Source organism: Punica granatum, chromosome 2 (assembly GCF_007655135.1).
Source record: "Punica granatum isolate Tunisia-2019 chromosome 2, ASM765513v2, whole genome shotgun sequence".
NCBI lineage: Eukaryota > Viridiplantae > Streptophyta > Magnoliopsida > Myrtales > Lythraceae > Punica > Punica granatum.
In genome coordinates, this window is record NC_045128.1 from 8,851,289 (window position 1) to 8,872,516 (window position 21,228).

The window sequence follows — 21,228 nt, forward strand, 5'->3', positions numbered from 1 at the left end:
ATGCCTATTCTACAAGTCTCGCATAATTATGGTTTGATGATTTTTCTTACCTTATTTTGCAATAATTCAATTGACGTGAGTTGTGCAATAATTACAACCTTGTATGATTCAATTTCTCTCCAGTTCAACTACATTGTGTCTCCGCAAACAATATTACTTAAGAGGCATTCAACATTGGACCATAATCAACATCCTGCAACTCTTCATTCCCACATATTTTAGTTTTCATCCTCATGAGCAACTTCAAGATTGAATCAAGAGCTTCAAAGAAAGCCTTGCCGAATCCAAATAGAAGGAGCAAACACCCGAAAGAGCAAAGCCTTGGAATATTCAATTTTTTTAAAGCTCGTGAACAAATGAAGTCGTTTTTGTCATCCCCTGCCTAAAACATTGTTGTTATATTCCCAAAAAGGTTAAAATTGACCGAACTGATTAAACTTGGTCAAAAAATTTGACCATCTTCTTCCTCTCCCAATCAACCGAAATCCTAGCCCCTCTTAAACCCTACTTTGCTGCGGAGCCATGGAGAAGGGCCAATCCCAATTCCCATAGCTGGTCGACGGTATTCCGACAGAGGATTTGGCAGCAGAGCCATGAAGGAAGGCGATCAACAACGCTGACAGAGCCTCATTAAGACAATGGACGAGATTGCATCCTTATCTAGGTACAAGTCTACGGTTAAGATGCAGTATTAAAACCTCACTAGGAAACTGAAGTTGTTGACCCTGCTCTTCGAGGAGATTATGGAGATTAAGGAGCCGATCCCCAAGTAAACCACCGCCGCTCTCGTCTCCCTCAGGGAGGCTCTCATCTCAGTTAAAGAGCTGCTCCATTTCGGATGCGACGGCAGTGAGATTAACTTGGTGCATTAATTTTGCCTTATCGACTCTACCATCACAGCCTTTAAATCGTTTCGATCAATAAATTTAAAATTCTGAATCACTGCAACTACTAGTAATGTCAATTTGTTGCTAATGTTTATGTCAACAACTTTGGCTGGAACAAGTTCAACTGCTTTGTTCATGAATCTATCCTTTTGATTTCATTTTGTATTCGGATTAGGTTATCTTCCTCGGTGAAGTCTAATTTTGTGCCAAAGAGCTCACTAGATCAACCGAGCAAATTGCTTGCTTTACATAGAACTGTGAATTACGCCTTCCTGCTTAATCATGAACTATGGCATTGAATTATGCCCACATCTTAAAATCATCAGTGATGGCATCTCGACTTAACTCTTGGTACAACGCCGAGTATTGAGTTCAATGAGGCAAAGCCTATATGATAGATGATTGCAAGCACTATATTATTTTAAAGATAACCATCCTAAGTAAAGTGCTTTGTTTTTTTTTTTTGTAATGAAAAGGGAAGGTTGAGCAAAATGCTCTTAATGGATCAACAACATACTTTTGTCGGAGTGCATTAATTACGAGGCATTTTCGATAGAGTCCTCCTATATAAGTGTTAAGTGGTGCCACTTCTCGGAGCTAGGGTTTGGCTCTCAAACACTTATGAAAACAATATGGACACATGGCCTTAAAAAGTGTCTATATAATTACGAGTACTTGGAGTGTGTGAGTGATTGTGGGACTAGTCATGAAGGATCGCTGGTTTAAAACTTGCCTACTATGGAATCCAATTAGTTCGCGCATGAATTCACTAAGTGGAGGTTCAATTGAAAGACACCTACATTTATGCATGAGATTCCAGGATTACTTAAAGGTTTGAAAATGGTGGAGGATTGTTGGGGAATTTCAGACATCATTAATTTGAAGTTGACCCACATTTATAGTAATATCGGAAAAGTGGGGCAAGTATGTAATAATCAAAGTTATGGTATCAAGATGTGAGAGATGATTTTTTTAAACAAAATGTGTCTGAAAAGACATAGTCAGTTAACTGCTTATATCATTTTATCATAAAGTCATTTCTCTTCATCCTGATGGACATTTCCTTTCAACGAGACACTAAAGTGTCTTATAAATAGATGTTTTCCACATCAAATGATACGAATGAAACATTATATTTAGAAATTTTCTTGTCTCCCCCCTCTCCACATCGCTCTAGAACCGCACTCTCGTTCTCGGTCTGCTGCAGAAAACTTAAAGCAAGATTTAGTGATTATGTTAACATCTATACATGTTTAGGGATCGACTTCGTCGATGCCAGACTCAGTCGGTCATCGGCTTCTTTGTATTCTAGAGATTTATTCGCAGAGATCCCGATTGCACATTATTGATGGGGGCGAATAAAGCCTTAAGGAAAGTGATTACGTGCCTAGAAGCCATCTCTCCAGTTTATTCATTTTCGCCAACCCCCAGATCCTACACCAACGGTAAGTGTCATGGCCTTCGTTCTTCACTGCCCCGTAGTTGCCCAGCGAAGCCCCGATCCTAGTGCCTATCGGCAAGCTGCTTCTCGGCGAGCCTCAGCACCTCGTCCCTCATTGTCAACTTGAGAGACCCATCCACGTCCCTCTCGATGGCCCATATTATATTTTTGTATTTGAAGTCTATCTTGGTCTTCTCGCTAACATCCTAAGTTAGATGAATTTTGCAGGGGAGATGGGACTAGACAATTTAGCGGATTAGGATGGGAAGGCATTATATAGATGTTGATACATCAATTGGAATGGAAGGAAAAAAACTCGTAATCATGTTTTGAAGGAACAAATAATAATTTCTTCTTAGTTTTTAAGTTAAAAGCTAAGAATCATTATGAGATCACACTTGGCTTAAGTTTATAGTAGAGTTCATTTAACTTAGATGACACGACGAATCTAGTTAGAGTTTCACCTCAATGGTTACTGTGTCTAGTCTCTCTGCACCAAAACTCAAACCAGCTAGACGGATTCACAAATACTCTACGTACCTTCATTAATTGCACGCTCATCCATCGTCTTAAAGGAGCTCCCCGTCCTACATAGCTGGTTCCACATCGATCCCAACCCGAATGTTATGCGCGACTATTTGACATTAATAATGATGATACATGTATCAGACAGTTCAATAAGTACCCGTAACCTTATTTTATTCAGTATCATGGAAGTGACCTGATGCAATCTATGTTATATATATAGAGGACCATGACCATGTTATTGTCATAAATAAATGAAAATGACAACACTAGCAAGCCCACCGTGCAAACTTTCAAATCAAAGAATCTAAGGGTATGGGGGAATATACTAGTGCCATACCCCACACGGATTAGAGACATTATCCGTCGGTCAACTTTGGGTCAGACCATAATTTTGGGTTGTTCTTACATCCATTTCCTTCGCACAATGATCTCCATCCTCACTTTTTTCCAATTGAAAAAGGAAACTAGGTTTGCTTCTTGTCGAAGGAAAAAAAAAACAATTTTTTCAATGTGCGATGTGCATCGAGTTATATATCTGAAAGTCCAATAAATTTCGACTAATTCAGCTCGAACCAAATCGTTCCATTAAGAGATAGAACTCATTCAACATGAAGTTTCTTCATTTACAAGACGGAATTTTAGATCTTATTTTAAAAAAAACAAATATTAAACTACTTCTAAGAAGCAAATTTTAGTTTGAGGAAGGGGGACAATCGAGGAGATCATTTGCCAAGCACATGTAAATCAGATGAGAGAAATTTATTAATTAAGCAGCTTGTGCGCATTTAGTCTATGTTTATCCAAAGCTTGGGAGGCCAATTAGAAAGGGAACACGACATAATAACGTATGAGGAGGAGGCTCGTAATGGCCTTGTTAAAGGGTGACATGATCCGTGTCAATGGTTACTATGCACTAGTTTAATTGCTACATTTAATACCCAAAAATAACGTGAATATGGGTAGAAAAATTAATGTTTGGCTTGCCTTACTATCTCAAATTAATTCAATGACCGGTAGTATTTTTAGTGCGTATTCAAATTAATCTAATAGTTTCGACTAATCTAGTTCGAATTAATTCGGTTTATTAAAGAGTACAATCATTTATCGAATTTTTCGTTTACAAGATTCGAACATGAGATCTTACTTAAATAGAACAAACGAATCCTTTGAACCAATTTATATTGATATAAATTATGGTCTTTTGATCATCTATATCGTGAATTAAGCCAAAATTAATGGAAGAAAACATTGCTTCCTGTAAGCCCCAGTAACAATTTGGAATATAAAATGATTTGCGTTTATTATAAAATGTCAGAAAAATGTTCGACAAAAATTAAAATATTAGAAAACACTGGACGGATCCCCCAATTAAGCATATATCGATTTTTCGATGTCAACCTCTCGCGACCATTTCATATATCAAGCGAATATTTAAGAAAAGGGGAATAGGGACGAAAATGATGTCATCATGAACCGAATTAATGTAACATTTTTCTTATGGACCCGATTGATGCAACTTGCATAAGTCAAGAACGAAATTGATCATTTACTCCCTTCTAAAATAATTTCATCAATGAAAATCACTCATTTAAAAGTACTGGAGAAGGTACAGTGATACATATCGCCGACTCAGAACTAACAGATTCTGAATCCAAATTGCCATTTTATTAATTTATTTATTTTTCTATTCTTACACTAGAAGTCATGAATGATCACGAACAGTACTTTTGCACCAAGAATGATCAAACTTAATCAAGTTCAATTGTGGACCGGAGAATCAAGCCATAATGTCTTTAAAACCAAAACAAGCCAGCCACCTGGGAACAATCATGGGGAACGATTTTCATTGTGATAAATTCGTTTCACATAATAACTACTAATACAATAATCCCGCTTTATAACACTCACCAATATAAAAGTATATGTCACATTGCAAAATAACGTTACATTAATTTATGTGCCGTGGAACGTCTTACGATGATCGAATCAATTTAAGTACATCTCGTCTCCGATCCGCCTTCTTGAGCGAGTCAAAGAGAGGATTTACGGGGATAACCATTTTTACACGGACCATACCGAAAAATCCTCGGCACGCATACCGAGTATAGGTTCAATGTCGACCGGTGCATACTCATGACTTGTAACAATAGGCATGATGGAGAAACAAGTCGTTGTTGCGTCATCTTCCAAATATTTCCATCTCAAATCAAAATCTTGCATGCACACATACACGTGCCTTCCATCCTCTTCAGTCTTCCAATCTTTCCCTTTTGCTTTCCAATCCAAACTAAGAAAAATTAAAAAAAAATTATAATTCATCCAAAAAAAGAAAAAAGAAAAAAACCAAGAAATATTAAACAAAATCCAAAGTACAAATCATTCCGGGAAGATCAGCCAGGAAAGGAGGAGGAGAAGAAGAAGAAGATGAAGCAGCCCAACCGGGCAACTGGGCAAGTCGCAGTGAACGGAACGAAGCTCTGGGAGGCTGAAATCGGAGGGGAAGACAGCAGGGGATTGACGGAGTGAAGCCCTAATTTTGTGGCTGAACCTCGGCGGCACTGCTCTGCGCCGACTCTCAGCTCAACGTCTCTCGAATCTGGTACCCATTCCTCCCCCCCTTTGTGTAAAAGCTCCATTCTTTTGTGGGTTTGGGTCGTCAGCTTCGGAGTCAAAGTCCTAATTGAGTAGGCCGTGTCATACGCTTGGATTGGATGTAAGTAGGATCGAAAGAAGAAAAGGGAAGGTTTTATCAGAGTATTCAGTTCATTTGATCGGTGCTAGGGTTTCATTCTGAAGCATCTGTTTCTCGGGGCGGCTTTTAAGCTATGGCATTTGATAATAACTCTTCGGCGCCAGCAGAGTTAAGACCAATAAACGTGGCCCGGACCTTGGTTGAGGATCCCCGCATTGTGCCTGCCCCTGCCGCCACCACCACTGGTCGGCCTGCTGGGGAAGGGTTTTACACGAACTCGCCCCATGAGACCGGGAACAGCCCGCATTCGATGCCTGTGTATTACCCCACACCTGGGATTCCAGATGCCGCAGGTTTTGGTGGCCTAGGGCTCGGGAATGCTGTCCCTGCAACATGGTACCCGCCTCGTGGGGCGGTGGGGCCAGCCGGGCACATGAGTGTGAATCCTGCTCTTGGGCTCGGGTATAGCCCGCATTTGTTGACTGGGATTAGTGGAACTGCTCTTGATCAGGTGGGGAATAGTGATGTAGCAACAAATTTCAGTGTCTGCCCTAATTTAGGGACTAGGATTGTTGGGAATCTTGCTAATCAGGCAGGTGGTGAGTCTGCTGGAAGCTTTGTTGGAGTTAGTCCACATTATGTTCCTAGGGTTGGTGTTGGCGGCGTCGATCAGGCAGTTGGTGCAAATGTGGGGGGCACTGGTTTTAGTGGTAACTCAGCGACCAGGGTTAGTGGGAGTGGACCAGAAAACGTGGGTGGTGATTCGGGATCTGAAACTGGGATCAGGTCCGACTCTTTCAAGCGAGGGAGCGGAAGTGGAGCTGATCGCGCGAGTGAAGATGGAGGGGAGGACTCAGTCTCGGGTAAGAAAGTCAAGTTCCTCTGTAGCTTCGGGGGAAAGATCTTGCCTAGACCAAGTGATGGAGTGCTGAGATATGTGGGCGGACAGACGAGGATTATTAGCGTCAGGAAAGATGTTAGCTTCAATGAACTTATGCAGAAGATGGTGGAAACCTATGGACAGCCTGTTGTGATCAAGTACCAGCTTCCTGATGAAGACCTTGATGCCCTTGTGTCTGTCTCGTGCCCTGACGATCTCGATAACATGATGGATGAGTATGAAAAGCTGGTTGAAAGGTCCTCAGATGGGTCAGCCAAGCTAAGGGTATTCCTCTTCTCGGCCTCTGAGCTTGACACTTCAGGCCTGAGCCAATATAGGGATTTGCATGATAGTGGACAACGGTACATGGAAGCCGTCAATGGTATTATGGATGGGATCGGTGTTGGATTTACAAGGAAAGAGAGCATAGCAAGCGCAACATCTACACAAAATTCTGATATTAGTGGCAGTAACGAAGTTGTTGACAGCTCCATTCTGGGCCAAGGAGAATTTACTAGGCCACCATCAACGAACAATGTCTCACTCTCACCTAAAGAGGCTCCATCTGTCTCCAAGGACGCTTCGACGATGTTCTTCGTGGAGCCAAATCCTTCGTCTTATTCTGATTCTTCAGCTGTTAGTAATTTCAGGATTCCAGCGGTTCAGTCTAGTGCTCCACAATTCCAGTCTCCCCACGGGGAGGTTGAGCCCGAAAAACCTGTGCCACTTTCAGGGCCACAGGCAGTGCCTTATGGTATGCAGGCTTACATGGACCCTACCAAGGAAAGTATACCCCGTGCAGTTGTCATGCCACCACCTCCTCTAATGGGTTTCCCTAGTTCACATTTCTTGGGCACTACGGGGCCCATTTATGCCCCACAGCAGCTTCCTGATGGCTCGGGCATCAGCAACCGACATCAGTATGTCTCTCCTGTCCACATGACATTGGGCCCCGCAACTTCCCACGCCAGCATGAGGCAACCTTTTATTCAGCAGCCTCTCATTCACCAACCTCAGCAAGCTCAGTTTGAGCAAGATGGATCGTCTTCTGGGCATAGGATCGTTCTTCTTCCAGTGGACTCAACCCACAGTACTTATCACCATCAAGTGGCAGTTCCACCTACAGTTGGAGGAGGAGCATATGGGTGGCATCCCGTTTTTCCTCCGGGACAAGTGGCCGTCTCAGATGGGTCATCACCTAATAGCCAACCAGAGAAGTTGCAGATATTTGAGGACTGTTATATGTGTCAAAAAGCGTTACCTCATGCTCATTCCGATACTTTAATTCAGGAGCAAAGAGATAATAGGACTGGTTCTGGAGCTGGTCCCAGTCCTACAGTTTATCATAGTCTTCCCGTGGAGGATAACATCAGATCTCGACTTGCGAGCAAGCCAGTGGTAAGTGAAGGTTCAGGGGAAGGAATTACTGAATTAGCAAGTGGGATTCAATCACCTGCCCATATGGAAGTTCCTCACCAGGGTTGTATGTTTGTGGGGTCCACACCTCAGCCTTGTCTGGATAATGGGCTCCCACAGCATGTTGTAAATAAGCCTATGAATGTTGAAACTAATCCTGTTGGAATCACGTCTGTTGAGGGTTCAGAACAACAGTTTCAGGGATTACCAGCAGAGTACTCCAAACTCCTTGATGCAAGGATAGAAAATTTACAGATGAGTGCCCCTGAGATGCTTCACAGCAACGATCGAAGTAATCAGTCACTAATCAATGACCTTTGGATGGCTGAGAGCTTAAAGCCGACGCAGAATCAGCAGCAGCACAATCCACTGCAGGAGATGCTTCTTAACGCCAGCGAGGTTCCTTATCTGCCTGAATTTCAAACTGGAGTGTCCAATCAGACTTCTCAACCTTCTGAGCTAGGCATTCCGCGGTCACACTCCCAGTCAAAGATGGGAATCCAATTGGATTCTCAAGGTGTTTATAATGGCAACCCTGCACTTACAAGTGAAAGAATTCCATCTTCTGCTGCCTGGATGGATGTGAAGTCTCTTTTCCAGCATATGCATGTGCCTTCTGATGCCCAAGCTGTGCCCTTGCATGGAAACAGACAGTCTTTCGCACCGCCACTAAGCAGGACTGAAGATCAAGACTCCTCGCTCTTCGTAAACCAGGATCCTTTCAACATGCATAGTGATGCTCATTTCCCTCCTCCAAAACCTGTCAAAATTGCTCTGAGAAAGGATGCATTAGGAAATAGGGATCCTTTTGTCGATAATTCATCAGGAAAGGTTGGAGAATTTGATAGAGACACTCTGCATTCGGCGAACAATCTTAATGTGGAGCAAGTTCAAACATCAAGAGGTTGGTATCTGAAGTAATACATCCAATTTTGTTCTGTAATCTAGGCTAATTTCTTAGTTCTGGAGTCATTTTATTTTCTTTGTTCTATTAATTTTCTGCAGAAGAACGAATTAAGCAAGACCTTCAGGATGTGGCTGAAGGCGTAGTTGCCTCTGTTCTCCAGTCAGCTTCCTCTTCTGAGCTCGGTCTTTCGGTTTCTGATGGGAAGCAGGGTGCTTTTGAAAAAATGCCTGAGGAAGAAGTTAGAGAAGTTGATGTGGAATCTCAATCTGAAGCTCTTTCTGAGGTGCTATTTTCATTTTGCTTTTTTGAAACGATTGCTGTATTTGTATCTCCTCTGCATCTGCTTTATGCATTCTGCTGCCTTACGTCGTTTCTTCCACTAGGATACTGAGGCTAAATTGTCAGAGAAGGTGAACTTAGGGTTTCCTGTATCAGAAGGCCTTGGTCGCTTGCAGGTAGATGATTTATTCTGATCTCATCTCTTGTCTTATTGTTATAACTGATACGGATCTTATTTAAGACAGACATATGGGATTGCAGATAATTAAGAACAGTGACCTGGAAGAGTTACGAGAGCTCGGTTCTGGGACATATGGCACTGTTTACCATGGAAAATGGAGGGGAACAGATGTTGCCATTAAGCGTATCAATGATCGATGCTTTACTGGAAAGCCTTCGGAGCAAGAACGAATGGTACCAACTCTTGTGCATGATACATGAAAAATCTCTAAGTATTGAGCAATTTCATCTTTGACCTACTATTATACTATCTTGTTGCTCAATCAGAGATACGACTTCTGGAACGAGGCTATCAAGCTTGCTGACTTGCACCATCCCAACGTAGTAGCCTTTTATGGTGTTGTGCTTGATGGGCCAGGTGGTTCTATCGCAACAGTGACAGAATACATGGTTAATGGGTCCTTGAGGAACGCTTTGCAGAAGAGTGAGAGGTATTAAATTCTGTTATTATTGGGCTACTAATAAATCGACCTTGAGCCCATGACATCCATCAACTCAATAGTTTGGGCATCCAAAGACTTATTTAGTGATATCACTGTGTTAAAGTAAGCTGGGAGAGTCGAATTCGAGACGTTTTACCATGGCTCAGTCTGCTCCTTGAATTACTAAATTGACATATGCTGTAGTTTTCCTTTCCAATTAGAATCGATTTTTAGTTTTTCTTTATTCACCTTTTGAAGCATATCGCGGTATCTAGATGCTGATGTAAGAATTTATAAGTTGGGTTTTCTTTAATACCAGGAATCTTGACAAGAGGAAGAGACTAGTGATAGCGATGGATGTGGCCTTTGGTATGGAATACTTGCATGGAAAGAATATCGTGCATTTTGATTTGAAAAGTGATAATCTGCTAGTGAATCTCCGAGATCCCCATCGACCCATTTGCAAGGTCAGTGGACGGATAATTTCCCTAGAGTATTTGCTCCCTTATAGGTTTCTGTTCCTTTAAAGAGCATTCTTTATATTCAATATCAGGTTGGTGATCTCGGGTTGTCTAAGGTAAAGTGTCAGACTCTGATATCAGGCGGGGTGCGGGGAACACTTCCATGGATGGCTCCGGAGCTCTTAAATGGCAGCAGCAGCCTCGTTTCCGAGAAGGTTCCTCTCTCTTTCCCTCTCTCTCTCTCTCTTTCTCTCTCTCTCAATTAATGTGTAAGGTTCTTCATCTACAGGTTGATGTGTTCTCATTTGGCATTGTGATGTGGGAACTGCTCACGGGGGAAGAGCCATATGCGGATTTGCATTATGGGGCTATTATAGGTAATATTACTTTGTTTTGCTTCATCCCGGTATTCAACTATCTTGAAAAATGATCACTTGGATTGCATGGCTGATTTTCTGCATCACTGGCAGACCTGCATTCTCATCGTGATTTTGTGTAGTTTTTATAAGCTAACCAACTGATGCTTGCCGAAAAATAATTCAGGGGGCATTGTGAGCAATACATTGAGACCGCCAGTACCAGAATCTTGCGACCTCGATTGGAGATCACTGATGGAGAGATGCTGGTCTGCGGAGCCATCAGAGAGACCCACTTTCACAGAGATCGCTAACGAACTGAGATCCATGTCCGCGAAAATCCCTTCGAAGCCGCAGAATCACCAATAGATGGATCCTACGCTACAAATGGTATATATGTAGTGCAAACATCTTCTATCCCAAATATATGCTGGAATATGTGAAGTTTTCGGGTTTCCTCTTGTTCGAGAATATTATGTCTGGGCCTATGGGCGATTAGATATCGTGGTCCGTGTTCATGCTTCTGTGCCATCCTGGTCCCGGGATTAGGCTGTGTTCTTTCGAACAGGGTTTTTTCTTGTTTTTCCATTGGGGGCAATACAAAGGTTCTTTTGTTTTTTCTTGAAGGATGCGGTCTGGTGATCCTTGTGATTTTGTGGTCTTATAAGTACTATTTATTATTATTATTATTATTATTGTTATTCAGGTAAATTAAAAGTAACGAACTTAATAACCAAAAGGAAAGGAGTTTTCTAAATTCTGTTGTTTTTGGATAATTGGGTGAAATCGAACTCGAATGGTTTGTAAAGGAGCAGCATTTGGTTTTAATCGAAGACTACTAATGAAGACTGGTATTACGCCGTGTTTTCATTTAAATTAATATTTAAAAATGGAACCCATGAAAATAAGTAGGACGAAATTTTATACTTAAAATTAAATGAATGGCCGTATTGAAGAGTTGTTAAACAAATATTTAGTTTTATTTTTTCTAAAATGTTAAATCATTTTCAATTTTGTTCTCTAAAAAATAATTCATTAAAAAATCTTGAAATTTATCTAAACCAAATAAAGATAAGGTTTTGCAGTAAAAGTTTACACTCTAAAATATTTTAGAATGTTGTATGTTGATTTTATGTTCTTATTTATATTTTAGTAATTTAAGCATATATATATATATATATATATACATGCATACTAGTTTTTTCAATCAACAACATAATAATGAGTAAATGTGTATGTATCATAGAACTATTTAATAATGTCTTTATCATTAAGAAGACTTAAAACATTAATAAAATTTTTTATTTCTGAGGCGTTATTTAAATATTGAGTGTAATGTTCATTATATTCCTGTATGTCTAAATTTCTATAAATTACATATCCATAAATATTATTGTACTGTAATAATTGATTAGAAGAAGTTAAATTAGAAAAGGTTTTATTATGTATATCTGTCTATTTCTTATGATATTTATTTAAAAATTTGACATAAAGTAATTAATATGGTGATTTGTTTATTTATGTAAAGATATGTGATTTTCTGGTTAAAAATATTGTTTATAAAATGTTCATCGGAGAAATTATTTGGTAAAAAAACTAAATGCAATTTTAACATAATTGCACTTTTCCTACGTTAATTTTAAGATCTTGAATTATGCATATAATTTTTTTACTAAAATTATTGAAATATAAACAATACATACACTTCAATTATAATATTTTTCTTTTAAAAATATTTTAGCATAATAGTTATTATAATATAATAAATTTAGTCTAGATATTCACATGATGCATTAATATAAAGGGATGATTAACTCATATCTGAGATGTTCCTCATAATGAATAAATGAATTTTTTGTGGCCAAAAAGGACAAAAGGTTCCGAAGTAGCCTATGTTGAAGGTTCTTGTTGAACGAATGAAATTCTCTAATCGCGTGATATTCGAAAATCTAAATTAGTAATCTATATATATGTGTCTAGTTTTAATTAAAGAGATATTCCGTGACAAAAAAAAAAGTTAAATTAATCAAAGAAGGTGCACAGCAGTGATGCACTTTCTCGCCTGATGACCAAAGTGAGCAATAGTGCACTTTCGTTTGATAACCAAGAGATCCTAAGTTCGAACATTGAACTACCCTAAAAACTTATATTACAATATTTTGGTTGGGAAGAAAAAAAAGAATCAAGCTTTTAAATTTCCGTTAATATGGGATTAAAAATAGATTTTTAATATGTGGAAAAATGTGCGTGGGATCTTCATTGTTGCAGACTCGCAATAATCTCTTTTGTTCTTAAGCAAACGTGTGGAGCTAACCAACCAACTTGTTGAAGTCATCGCTTGCCTCCTCAGCCGGCAATTTTGTGGTCAACTCTCATTTTATACCCTTTAACCCAGGAAATTTCGAATTTTCATCAATCTACCTAAGAATACCAACAAACATTTACGACCGTGTGGAGACCATTTGGAACTTCCTAGATGACGCACCGCGATATTTATCCGATACATAACCGAAACCCGACTCCCCCCAACAAATCCTCTCTTCTAAATCCTATTATTTTACGGGAGGAGACGACTTAAGTAGTCTATGCATTGTCAATAGTGCTTGTCGACAATCCCGAGCCAATGAACCCACCGCAACATGACCGAACCGATGTATGCATCCGTTTGTGGTTTATTTGACCGTGTCTCCTATGTGTTTGGCAAACCGAACCAATGGACCGCGTCCATTTTGTGTTTTGGTTTTCCGGAAAAGAAGGAATTTTCCAGGAAGCAGAACCAAAAATCATACATATATTGTTCCAACCGTAGAAAACTGTCTTGTTTCTTTGATATTTCCTCCTCCCTGTTCTATCCATAAAAGAGACTTTTTCTCCATAGCCAAAGCAGCAAATCGTTGAGCGATGGCTTCTCATCAGTACAAGCCTCCGAGCTCTCCGATAAAGGAGCACGAACATGAAGGGGAGGGCGTCGATGACTACCTCAACTCGGAGGAGGCTGCTTCCTCTTCTTCCTGTTTCTGTTTCCAGTGGTGGAGTAGGGGAAGCTACCACAACGCTCACAGGCCCCTCCTGGATGGTGACGACAGTCATCACCGCCACGGGCAGTGGTGGAAGGCTGTGAAGGAGAAGCTCATGGAGGCAAGGGAGTTCACGGAGGTGGTAGCGGGGCCTAAGTGGAAGACGTTCATCAGGAGGGTCGGAGGTTACTTCGGGAAGAACAAAAAGGCACAGAGGGGCCAGTTCGGGTATGATGCCGAGAGCTATGCTCTCAACTTTGATGGCGGGTTCGACAGGGAAGGTGAAGAAGATGATGCGTTGATGTATAACATCCGATCGTCAAGGTTCACGGCGCCATCTTTGGAAAGCAACAATGAGTATAACCATGGCGGATTATGATTAATATTCTCATTTAGGTACGAGTGGGTCCTTCATTTTTTTTAATCATTTCTCGGGTTTCGATTGTGATTTCGCGAGTATTGAATGGCTCCCGATCTGGGTGTCAGGGTGTTCTGATGCTTGAATTGATGTCACGTGAAGATATAGTTCTCATCAAAGGTTCTGCATTCGTTCACGAAGAGGTATTTATCAGTATATAGGACATTTATTTCTCGATGTATAGCAGGCAGCCAAAAACAAGTCTCGATTTGATACCAAATCCCGTGAAAAATCGCATATTCATATGGGGATTGGAAGTTGATTCGTTTGTTATTTCATTCAACTACGGTTTGTCTGAATCAATGGATTGTTTCTTTTGTCGTTCAAATCTCAATCAACTAGCTCTGCACTCAAACATGGACAATCGAATTATTGAATAAACAGAACATCGCAATTTTTATACTTGGCATCTACAGCAGCATGTTACATTGTTTAAGGTTGCTTCAATTCACATTAACTTGTAAGTTCACATTAACTTCTAATGCTTAGTGCTGAAGACATCTGTTCAGATGAGCAGACTGGCAATGTTCAAAGCCAAATGCAATTTGCACATTACTCGTAGAACGTGAGATAAGGATGGAAGATATCTTGACAAGCAGTATCAGCATGGAGTCGTCCTGGCATAATTTTTTGTCCATCAATCCTTCCGCAAATCGGATAGCTTTACCAATTCTGGCCTCGGTCAAAACACCTGACGTTAAATCTTGCCAAATGGAACGGTCCAGAGGAACCAAGACCTGATGCGCAAGCACAAAGTCCTCCACAATCTTGAGAGCGTCTTCTGCTCTGCCATTTTTTACTATGCCGGGGACGAGGGTACATGGCTGACGTGATCAGGATAGAGCGACTTCTTCATCTGGAAAAATACCCAGAAGGCAAAATCGACTTGATCATCCCTGATCAAACCATAAATTATCGTATTGTAAGTCAACATATCGGGAGTGGATCCTGCTGGTCTCATCACCTTCCCGTTCTTGCATAGGGCAATCAAAGAGTATATTAAAAGTTACGGTGTTTGGTCGGCAACCAATATTTGCCATGCTTTCGAAAAGCTTGATGGCTTTATGGACTCAACCCTCTTTACCCAACCCATCAAGCAAAGTGTTGTAAGTCACAGTAGAAGGAGAAAGACTCATCTCCCCTAATCTATGGAACATTTTCCATTCCTCATCTACTCGTCCATCCTTATATATAGGGAATCAATCAAAGAGTTGATGATTTTTTAATCGTGAACGTAATCACATCAGGAGAATAATCGTGCCCTCCCTCCCTTATGTTTTTTTTTTAAAAAAATTCATAATAATTATTTTAAATAAAAATATGTGGGTCGATTTCTCCAATCATGTTGCCACGTGACATCATTAAGTCCAAGTCAGCCGCTAAGAAGTCTTTTTTGATTAAAAAAAATTGATAACGAATACAAGAGGTGACGGCGACGACGAATCAAGCCTAAAATAACTTTTGGAAAGCATTGTATCTTGATCAAAATCATATGAGTTGAAAATACTCATCATACGGGTTAGGTAGCATTTCGAACTCCCTATTGTGAATTGCTATGATTCCAATGCAATTTGATCACAAACACTACCTCATGCAAAATTAATATCATCTAATGTAACAATCAAATGTTTTAATAGGTGACCATTCAATTTACTTAGTGTTAGATGAAATAATTAATATGCAATCTAATTTTCAAATAAAACAGAACATTGCAATTTTTATACTCGAGGTCTACATCGGCATGTTACATTGTTCAAGATTGCTTCAATTCACAGTGACTTCTGATACTTTCTGCCGAAGACATCTATAAAACGCGTAGGAACGTCCAAAGCCAAATTCAATTTGGACATTACTTGTAGTACATGAGGTAAGGATGGAATATATCTTTTGACCAAAGACCCAAGTTCTACAGGACGACGACTATTTAAGGTTGCTGGAACTTTCTCCATTCTCCCGAGATTTGATGCCTCGAATCCAATCCTCAAGCGAGTCATATCTGCACCTCAACGTGCATTAACAGCTCTGAGATTATCAGCTGAATTCGGTTGTTTATGCAAATTCATGGCTTTCATATCAAGAGGTACCTGAAGAAGATGGCCAAAATGCATCACATCTATGACTCGGAAAGAATCTGATGGCAAAATTCTAAGATTTAGAAAGGAAGTCTTACTCATTTTGAATCACTGTGAGACGTGACAACACGGAAAAGAACAAACTCACTTTTGAACCCGAGACCTCTTCTAAAAGAAGACACTGAAGAGTAGTTAGTAAGAGGCCCGAAGAGTATAAGATGATATACGTTGGGGAAGTAGGGATTCAGAAGAACTAACCTTACAAACTTATAAAATGCTCAAAGCAGACTGCAGAAATCCTTTCTGTTGAAACTCATTCTGCCTATCGAATTAAACCACGAGCAGTAATTAGCACCAAGATCAAATATCCTCAGGCAAAACTTTTTATTTCAAGCTGTAAAATCATTGTGAAACAGATGGAGCCACAAACATAGAAACTACAGGGAAGCCAAAGTATAATTGTACCTCATGGATCCTGAGAACACGAGATTCTCAAATCATATGCAGCGAAAACTCAAGAGATCCTCTGCAGCTAGTTTGGGAGTTGGGCAAAAGTTCCCGTGTTCGGGCTGCACCCACCCACCACCATCTTCTTGTACATAGCGTACGCATAATCTTTCTTTCCAGACACAGTGTACCCTCGAATGAGTGCATTATAAGTGAACACATTTGGCTTGAATCCCCTGCTCTGCATCTCCTCATACATCTCCAGGGCCCGCTCCATCATCCCAGAAACCCCGAGGTGGAGTATCAACGAATTGTAAGTGTAAAGATCGGGGCACACCCCTTTATCTTGCATCTCCTCAAAAAGAGACAGGGCCTCTTCTATGCGCCTTGCTCTGCCAAACCCGTCAATCATGAGATTGCAAGCGATCAAATCAGGATCAAGCCCAGTGAGCCTTAACTCATTGAAATACCCAAGAGCATCATCCACTCTCCCTGAGCTACAGAGGCAGTCCACGAGGATAGTATATGATCTCAGATCAGGTCTTATCCCTTCCCTCACCATCCTATCAAACAAACCACGAGCTATCTCCACCTCACCCATTTTCCCGAATCCATTAATCAAAATATTGTATATTGCACAGTTGGGCTTGCAACTATAATCCTGCATCTCCTTAAACATTTTCTCAGCTTCTTCTGCTCTCCCTGACTTCAAAAGCCCATCCAAAAGTGGACCATACGTGCAAGCAGTTGGGGTGAGGTCCCTGCTGATGAGATCATAGTATAAGTCCACAGCTTGATCTAAAGCATCACACTTGACGAGGCCGGATATAATGATATTGTGGGTTACGGTGTTTGGCTTGCAACCTCTGTGGAGCATCTCCCTGTACAATGCTAAGATCCCATCTTGGTTCCGGGATTTCCCCAGACCATCAAGGAACAGGTTGTACGTGAAAACATCAGGAGTAGGGCCAGTGACTTTCATCTCACCAAAGATTTTCAAAGCCATTTCCATAAGACGGGCCTCAATAAGCCCGTCAAGGAGAGAATTACACGTCTCTATTGACGGGCTAATCCCAAGATCTCTAGTAAACCTTTCGAACAAACTATGGGCATCGAGGGCTCTCTTACGCTTACACAACACCTTGATAAGCGGTATCAGCATGGAGTCGCCTTGGCATAACTTTTTCTCTACCAATCCTTCCGCAAATCGGATAGCTTTACCAATTCCTGCCTCAGCCAAAACACCCGATATTAAATCTTGCCAAAAGGAATGGTCCAGAGGAACCAAGACCTGATGCACAAAATCCTCCACAATCTTGAGGGCGTCTTCTGTTCTGCCATTTTTTACTACGCCGGGGATGAAGGTACATAGGGTGACGTGATCAGGATAGAGCGACTTCCTCATTTGGAAAAAGACCCAGAAAGCAAAATTGACTTGATCATCCCTGATCAAGCCATAAATTATCGTATTGTAAGTCAACACATCAGGAGTGGATCCTGCTGGTCTCATCATGTATAGCATCTCTAGGGCCAATGGTACCTTCCCATTCTTGCATAGGCAATCAAAGAGTATATTAAAAGTTACGGTGTTTGGTCGGCAACTATTATTAGCCATGCTTTCAAAAAGTTTGATGGCTTTATGGACACGACCTTCTTTACCCAATCCATCAAGCAAAGTATTGTAAGTCACAGTAGAAGGAGAAAGACCCATCTCCCCTAATCTATGGAACATTTTCCATGCCTCATCTACTCGCCCATCCTTATATAGCGAATCAATCAAAGAGTTGATGATAACCACGTCAGGCTCACACCCGCTCTCCACCATCTCTGAGAGCAACCTGATAGCTTCATCCACTTGCCCAATATTGCTATAACACTTCATCATCATGTTATAAGAAATAGAGTCTGGAGCAATCCCGCTGTTCCTGAGCCCATGGAACATCTCTCTTGCTTCCCTGAGCCTCCCTGCCTCAGCAAGGCTATACAGGGAGGCATTGAAAGCAACAAGATTCGGAACGATTCCTCGACCTTTCATGCTGTTAAACATCTCCAAAGCCTTCTCTGAGTCTCCCTTCTTTCCGTAGTAGTCGATGAACAGGATGTACGTGTAAGCAGCTGGTGCCACCCCAAATGACTCCTCCATGCTACCAAAAAGCTCAAGTGCCTCCCTCAACCTATCAACTCTCAGAAGCCCGCATATCAACGTGTTGTATGTGTGGAGATTAGGAGCTATTCCTCGCTTCCTCATGACATCTAATGTATGAAATGCTTCATCAAAATTCCCAACTTTGCACAATGCTTTTAGGAGTACCGTGAACGTTATCACATCAGGAGAATAACCATCCTTCTCCATCTCATCCCAGAATTGTCTCACCATCTCCAATTCCCCATGGTCACTAAACTTGTCTAACAAAGTGATGTAAGTCACCTTGTCAGGCTTCTGACTGCTCATTTTCATCTGACAGAAAAGTTCTTTCGCATCTCTGAGCTTCCCTGCATTACACAGCCCATCAATAAGCACAGTGTAAGTGACAACATCTGGCCCACATCCTTCACTCTCCATTCTCTCCAAAACCTTATATGCCTCCTCAATCTTACCCGCCCTCCCAAGAGCCCGAATGCAAATTGTAAAGGTATAGACATTTGGCTTGAGCCCCAAAGTTGCCATCTCAGCTAAAAGGCCCATAAGAGTCTTGGTGTCTCTCTTCTTCCCCGATGCTACCATAAGTGCAGAGTAAGTCTTCAAACTTGGCTTCAGCCCTTCAGAAACCATTCTCCTGTAAACCTCAAGAGCCTCCTTGGAAAATTCAGACTGAAGCAACAAATGAATCAACCCATTATAGGAATACGCATTCATCACAAACTCTGCTTTCCTCATACTTTCAAGGGCAAGGGGGGCTTGCCGAATCCCCCCTCGGACATTGAGAACCTTGAATATCGCCAAATAGGTCCGCGAATTCCGGTAAATTATCCTTTTCTGCATAAAATCAAACACAACAACCATATCTTCCACTCTCCTATGAGCCCTCAGTATCTCAAGCATGCAATTGCAAGTCTCAGTGGTGTGAACAGGATTAGGAAGCTTAGCAACCGACATGAAGTATGTAAAGGCCAATTTTGGGTCTGAAGTCAGCTTCAAGACCCTGACAACTTCCTCGGAGCACACTGAGCTACTCGGCTCCTCACAACTTCTCACCACGAACCTACGGCTGCCCACCTGCTTTTTCCTCTGTTTCTTCAAATTTACAGAATACCCACATGGCCAAAACCTCAAATTTCCAAGAATCGATAGCTCTGCAGTCTGATTGGCGCCATTTACAGGAGATAATTTACAGTTGAGGCTGCAAGAGCTATTACTTACACTTGCAGTGGAGCAGCAGAGGGTAGAAGGTGAGAGCACTATAACAGCCATTTCTCTATATACAGTAAATTCGATACAGAGAGGAGAGAGAAAGGGAGAGCAAAAGATGTCGGGAGCGCTGGCGAGGAGCTAAGCTCTCATGGTTGTCGCGCAGAGAAAATCTGAGAAGGAAGATGAGGCCTGCCGTGCCCTTCCGGATATTTTTCAGGCCATTTGGAGGGAGTGGCGTTGTTTTGTAGTTCCACCCCTGAAAGTTTATACTTCTCTGTTCTCGCATAACAATTAGGAAATATTACAATTAAGTCCATATACTTTTAACCATGTCACAAGTACACCCTCTTCACTTTTGAAATCGATTCTTAACATTATGAACTGATTGTACGAGGAATTGCGTAGACTTTCGCACCCTGCGTGAACAATCCATGCTAATAGATCAACGTTGCCTTTAGCCTTTGTACAATTATTATTAGTCAAGCTCTCCAAGCCAATACTGATTAGTTAGTTTTACGCATTGTTCGTAACAGCTAGTAGGATTCATAGAGATGAATAACATTAATCTTTACAAAAATAATTGATTAGAAGGATTAAAGCGTGAGCATTAGCTGGCGATCTTCAGCCAAGATGTCAAGCTCTTGGGTGCAAACTGATCCCGAAAATGAAATTGCAGGGCAAAAATGCACAATATTGGGGCAAATTGAGACTAAACGCAGCACTTTAGGGTGCAAATAATATATCTCACAAAATAAAGAACCTTTCTAAAATATCAGGCCTGTCCACACCCCATCGAGAGTGAATTCAGCAGGCCCCATGCATTCATTTCATTACTCAGCTTATTAGCCTCCCTTGTTTGAACAGAAACTAATGTATTGCTGAGCATAATCAGCGTCTGACAAACCGTACAAGGGTCCATCCTTGAATTGTAGCCCCAGTGAGGAGGAGAGATCTATCAATGGGCCTTGTGCACACCGTTTATCATACCAAAATGATATAGCGGTTTCATCCCCTACACTGTACATACTGATCATTTGCTTTGCTACCTCCCTTAACTTCAGTATCTTCCGCCATTTCCATGAACCGTTGCTCTGTGGATTGATAGACCAAACTGAAGCTCTTTCCTTTTATAGAATAAAGTTGAGGATTCTAACCTGTATGAAGACCAATTTCAAGCTTGCAGGCTCGTCGATGGCAAAATCCTCAAGCATTTAAATTGCGTTTCTGTGTTTGCTAAAGTGTGAGTTTGTTTGAATTGAGCTTTTGGGTCGGGGCAAATCTTGGGCTTTCTTTTAAAGATGATTACTTCAGTAACCTGATAGTTCAGCTCAAACATAACCTGATAGCACGAACAAGCCACCAACTAGCACAGAACCCTTATGAATACTAGTACATTGACATATTTTACCCAGT

At 41.1% G+C, this 21,228-nt stretch overlaps 3 protein-coding genes across 7 annotated transcripts; 2 read left to right on the forward strand and 1 right to left on the reverse strand.

Annotated features, from left to right (window-relative positions):
* The first annotated feature begins 5,140 nt into the window (after positions 1-5,140).
* On the forward strand, positions 5,141-11,160 carry LOC116197685. 3 transcript variants are annotated; one of them, XR_004155083.1, is made up of 9 exons: positions 5,141-8,748; positions 8,850-9,034; positions 9,135-9,206; positions 9,292-9,444; positions 9,538-9,701; positions 10,012-10,061; positions 10,246-10,368; positions 10,443-10,530; positions 10,697-10,844. XR_004155083.1 is itself a non-coding variant. In XM_031527885.1 (9 exons), the coding sequence occupies exons 1-9, from the start codon at positions 5,682-5,684 to the stop codon at positions 10,876-10,878; spliced, it is 4,182 nt and encodes a 1,393-aa protein (XP_031383745.1). In that variant the 5' UTR covers positions 5,147-5,681; the 3' UTR covers positions 10,879-11,160. The 3 variants fall into 3 exon arrangements, 1 of the variants encoding a protein (XP_031383745.1); XM_031527885.1 differs by having other exon boundaries at positions 5,147-8,748; positions 10,012-10,159; positions 10,697-11,160; XR_004155085.1 differs by lacking the exon at positions 10,012-10,061 and having other exon boundaries at positions 10,697-11,160.
* Positions 11,161-13,186: 2,026 nt separating this feature from the next.
* LOC116197694 lies at positions 13,187-15,114 on the forward strand. The gene is made up of 2 exons (XM_031527901.1): positions 13,187-13,922; positions 14,013-15,114. Exon 1 carries the CDS (start codon positions 13,411-13,413, stop codon positions 13,903-13,905), a length of 495 nt encoding a protein of 164 aa, XP_031383761.1. The 5' UTR covers positions 13,187-13,410; the 3' UTR covers positions 13,906-13,922; positions 14,013-15,114.
* A 519-nt stretch (positions 15,115-15,633) lies between these two features.
* LOC116197686 (pentatricopeptide repeat-containing protein At4g31850, chloroplastic) lies at positions 15,634-20,042 on the reverse strand. Of its 3 annotated transcripts, none has more exons than XM_031527888.1 (4): positions 16,482-20,042; positions 16,275-16,338; positions 16,115-16,181; positions 15,634-16,028 (listed from the first exon to the last, which is right to left on the reverse strand). In XM_031527888.1, the coding sequence occupies exon 1, from the start codon at positions 19,873-19,875 to the stop codon at positions 16,549-16,551; it is 3,327 nt and encodes a 1,108-aa protein (XP_031383748.1). In that variant the 5' UTR covers positions 19,876-20,042; the 3' UTR covers positions 15,634-16,028; positions 16,115-16,181; positions 16,275-16,338; positions 16,482-16,548. The 3 variants fall into 3 exon arrangements, with proteins under 3 accessions (XP_031383748.1, XP_031383746.1, XP_031383747.1); XM_031527886.1 differs by having other exon boundaries at positions 16,115-16,184; XM_031527887.1 differs by having other exon boundaries at positions 16,115-16,197.
* Between the last annotated feature and the right edge of the window lie 1,186 nt (positions 20,043-21,228).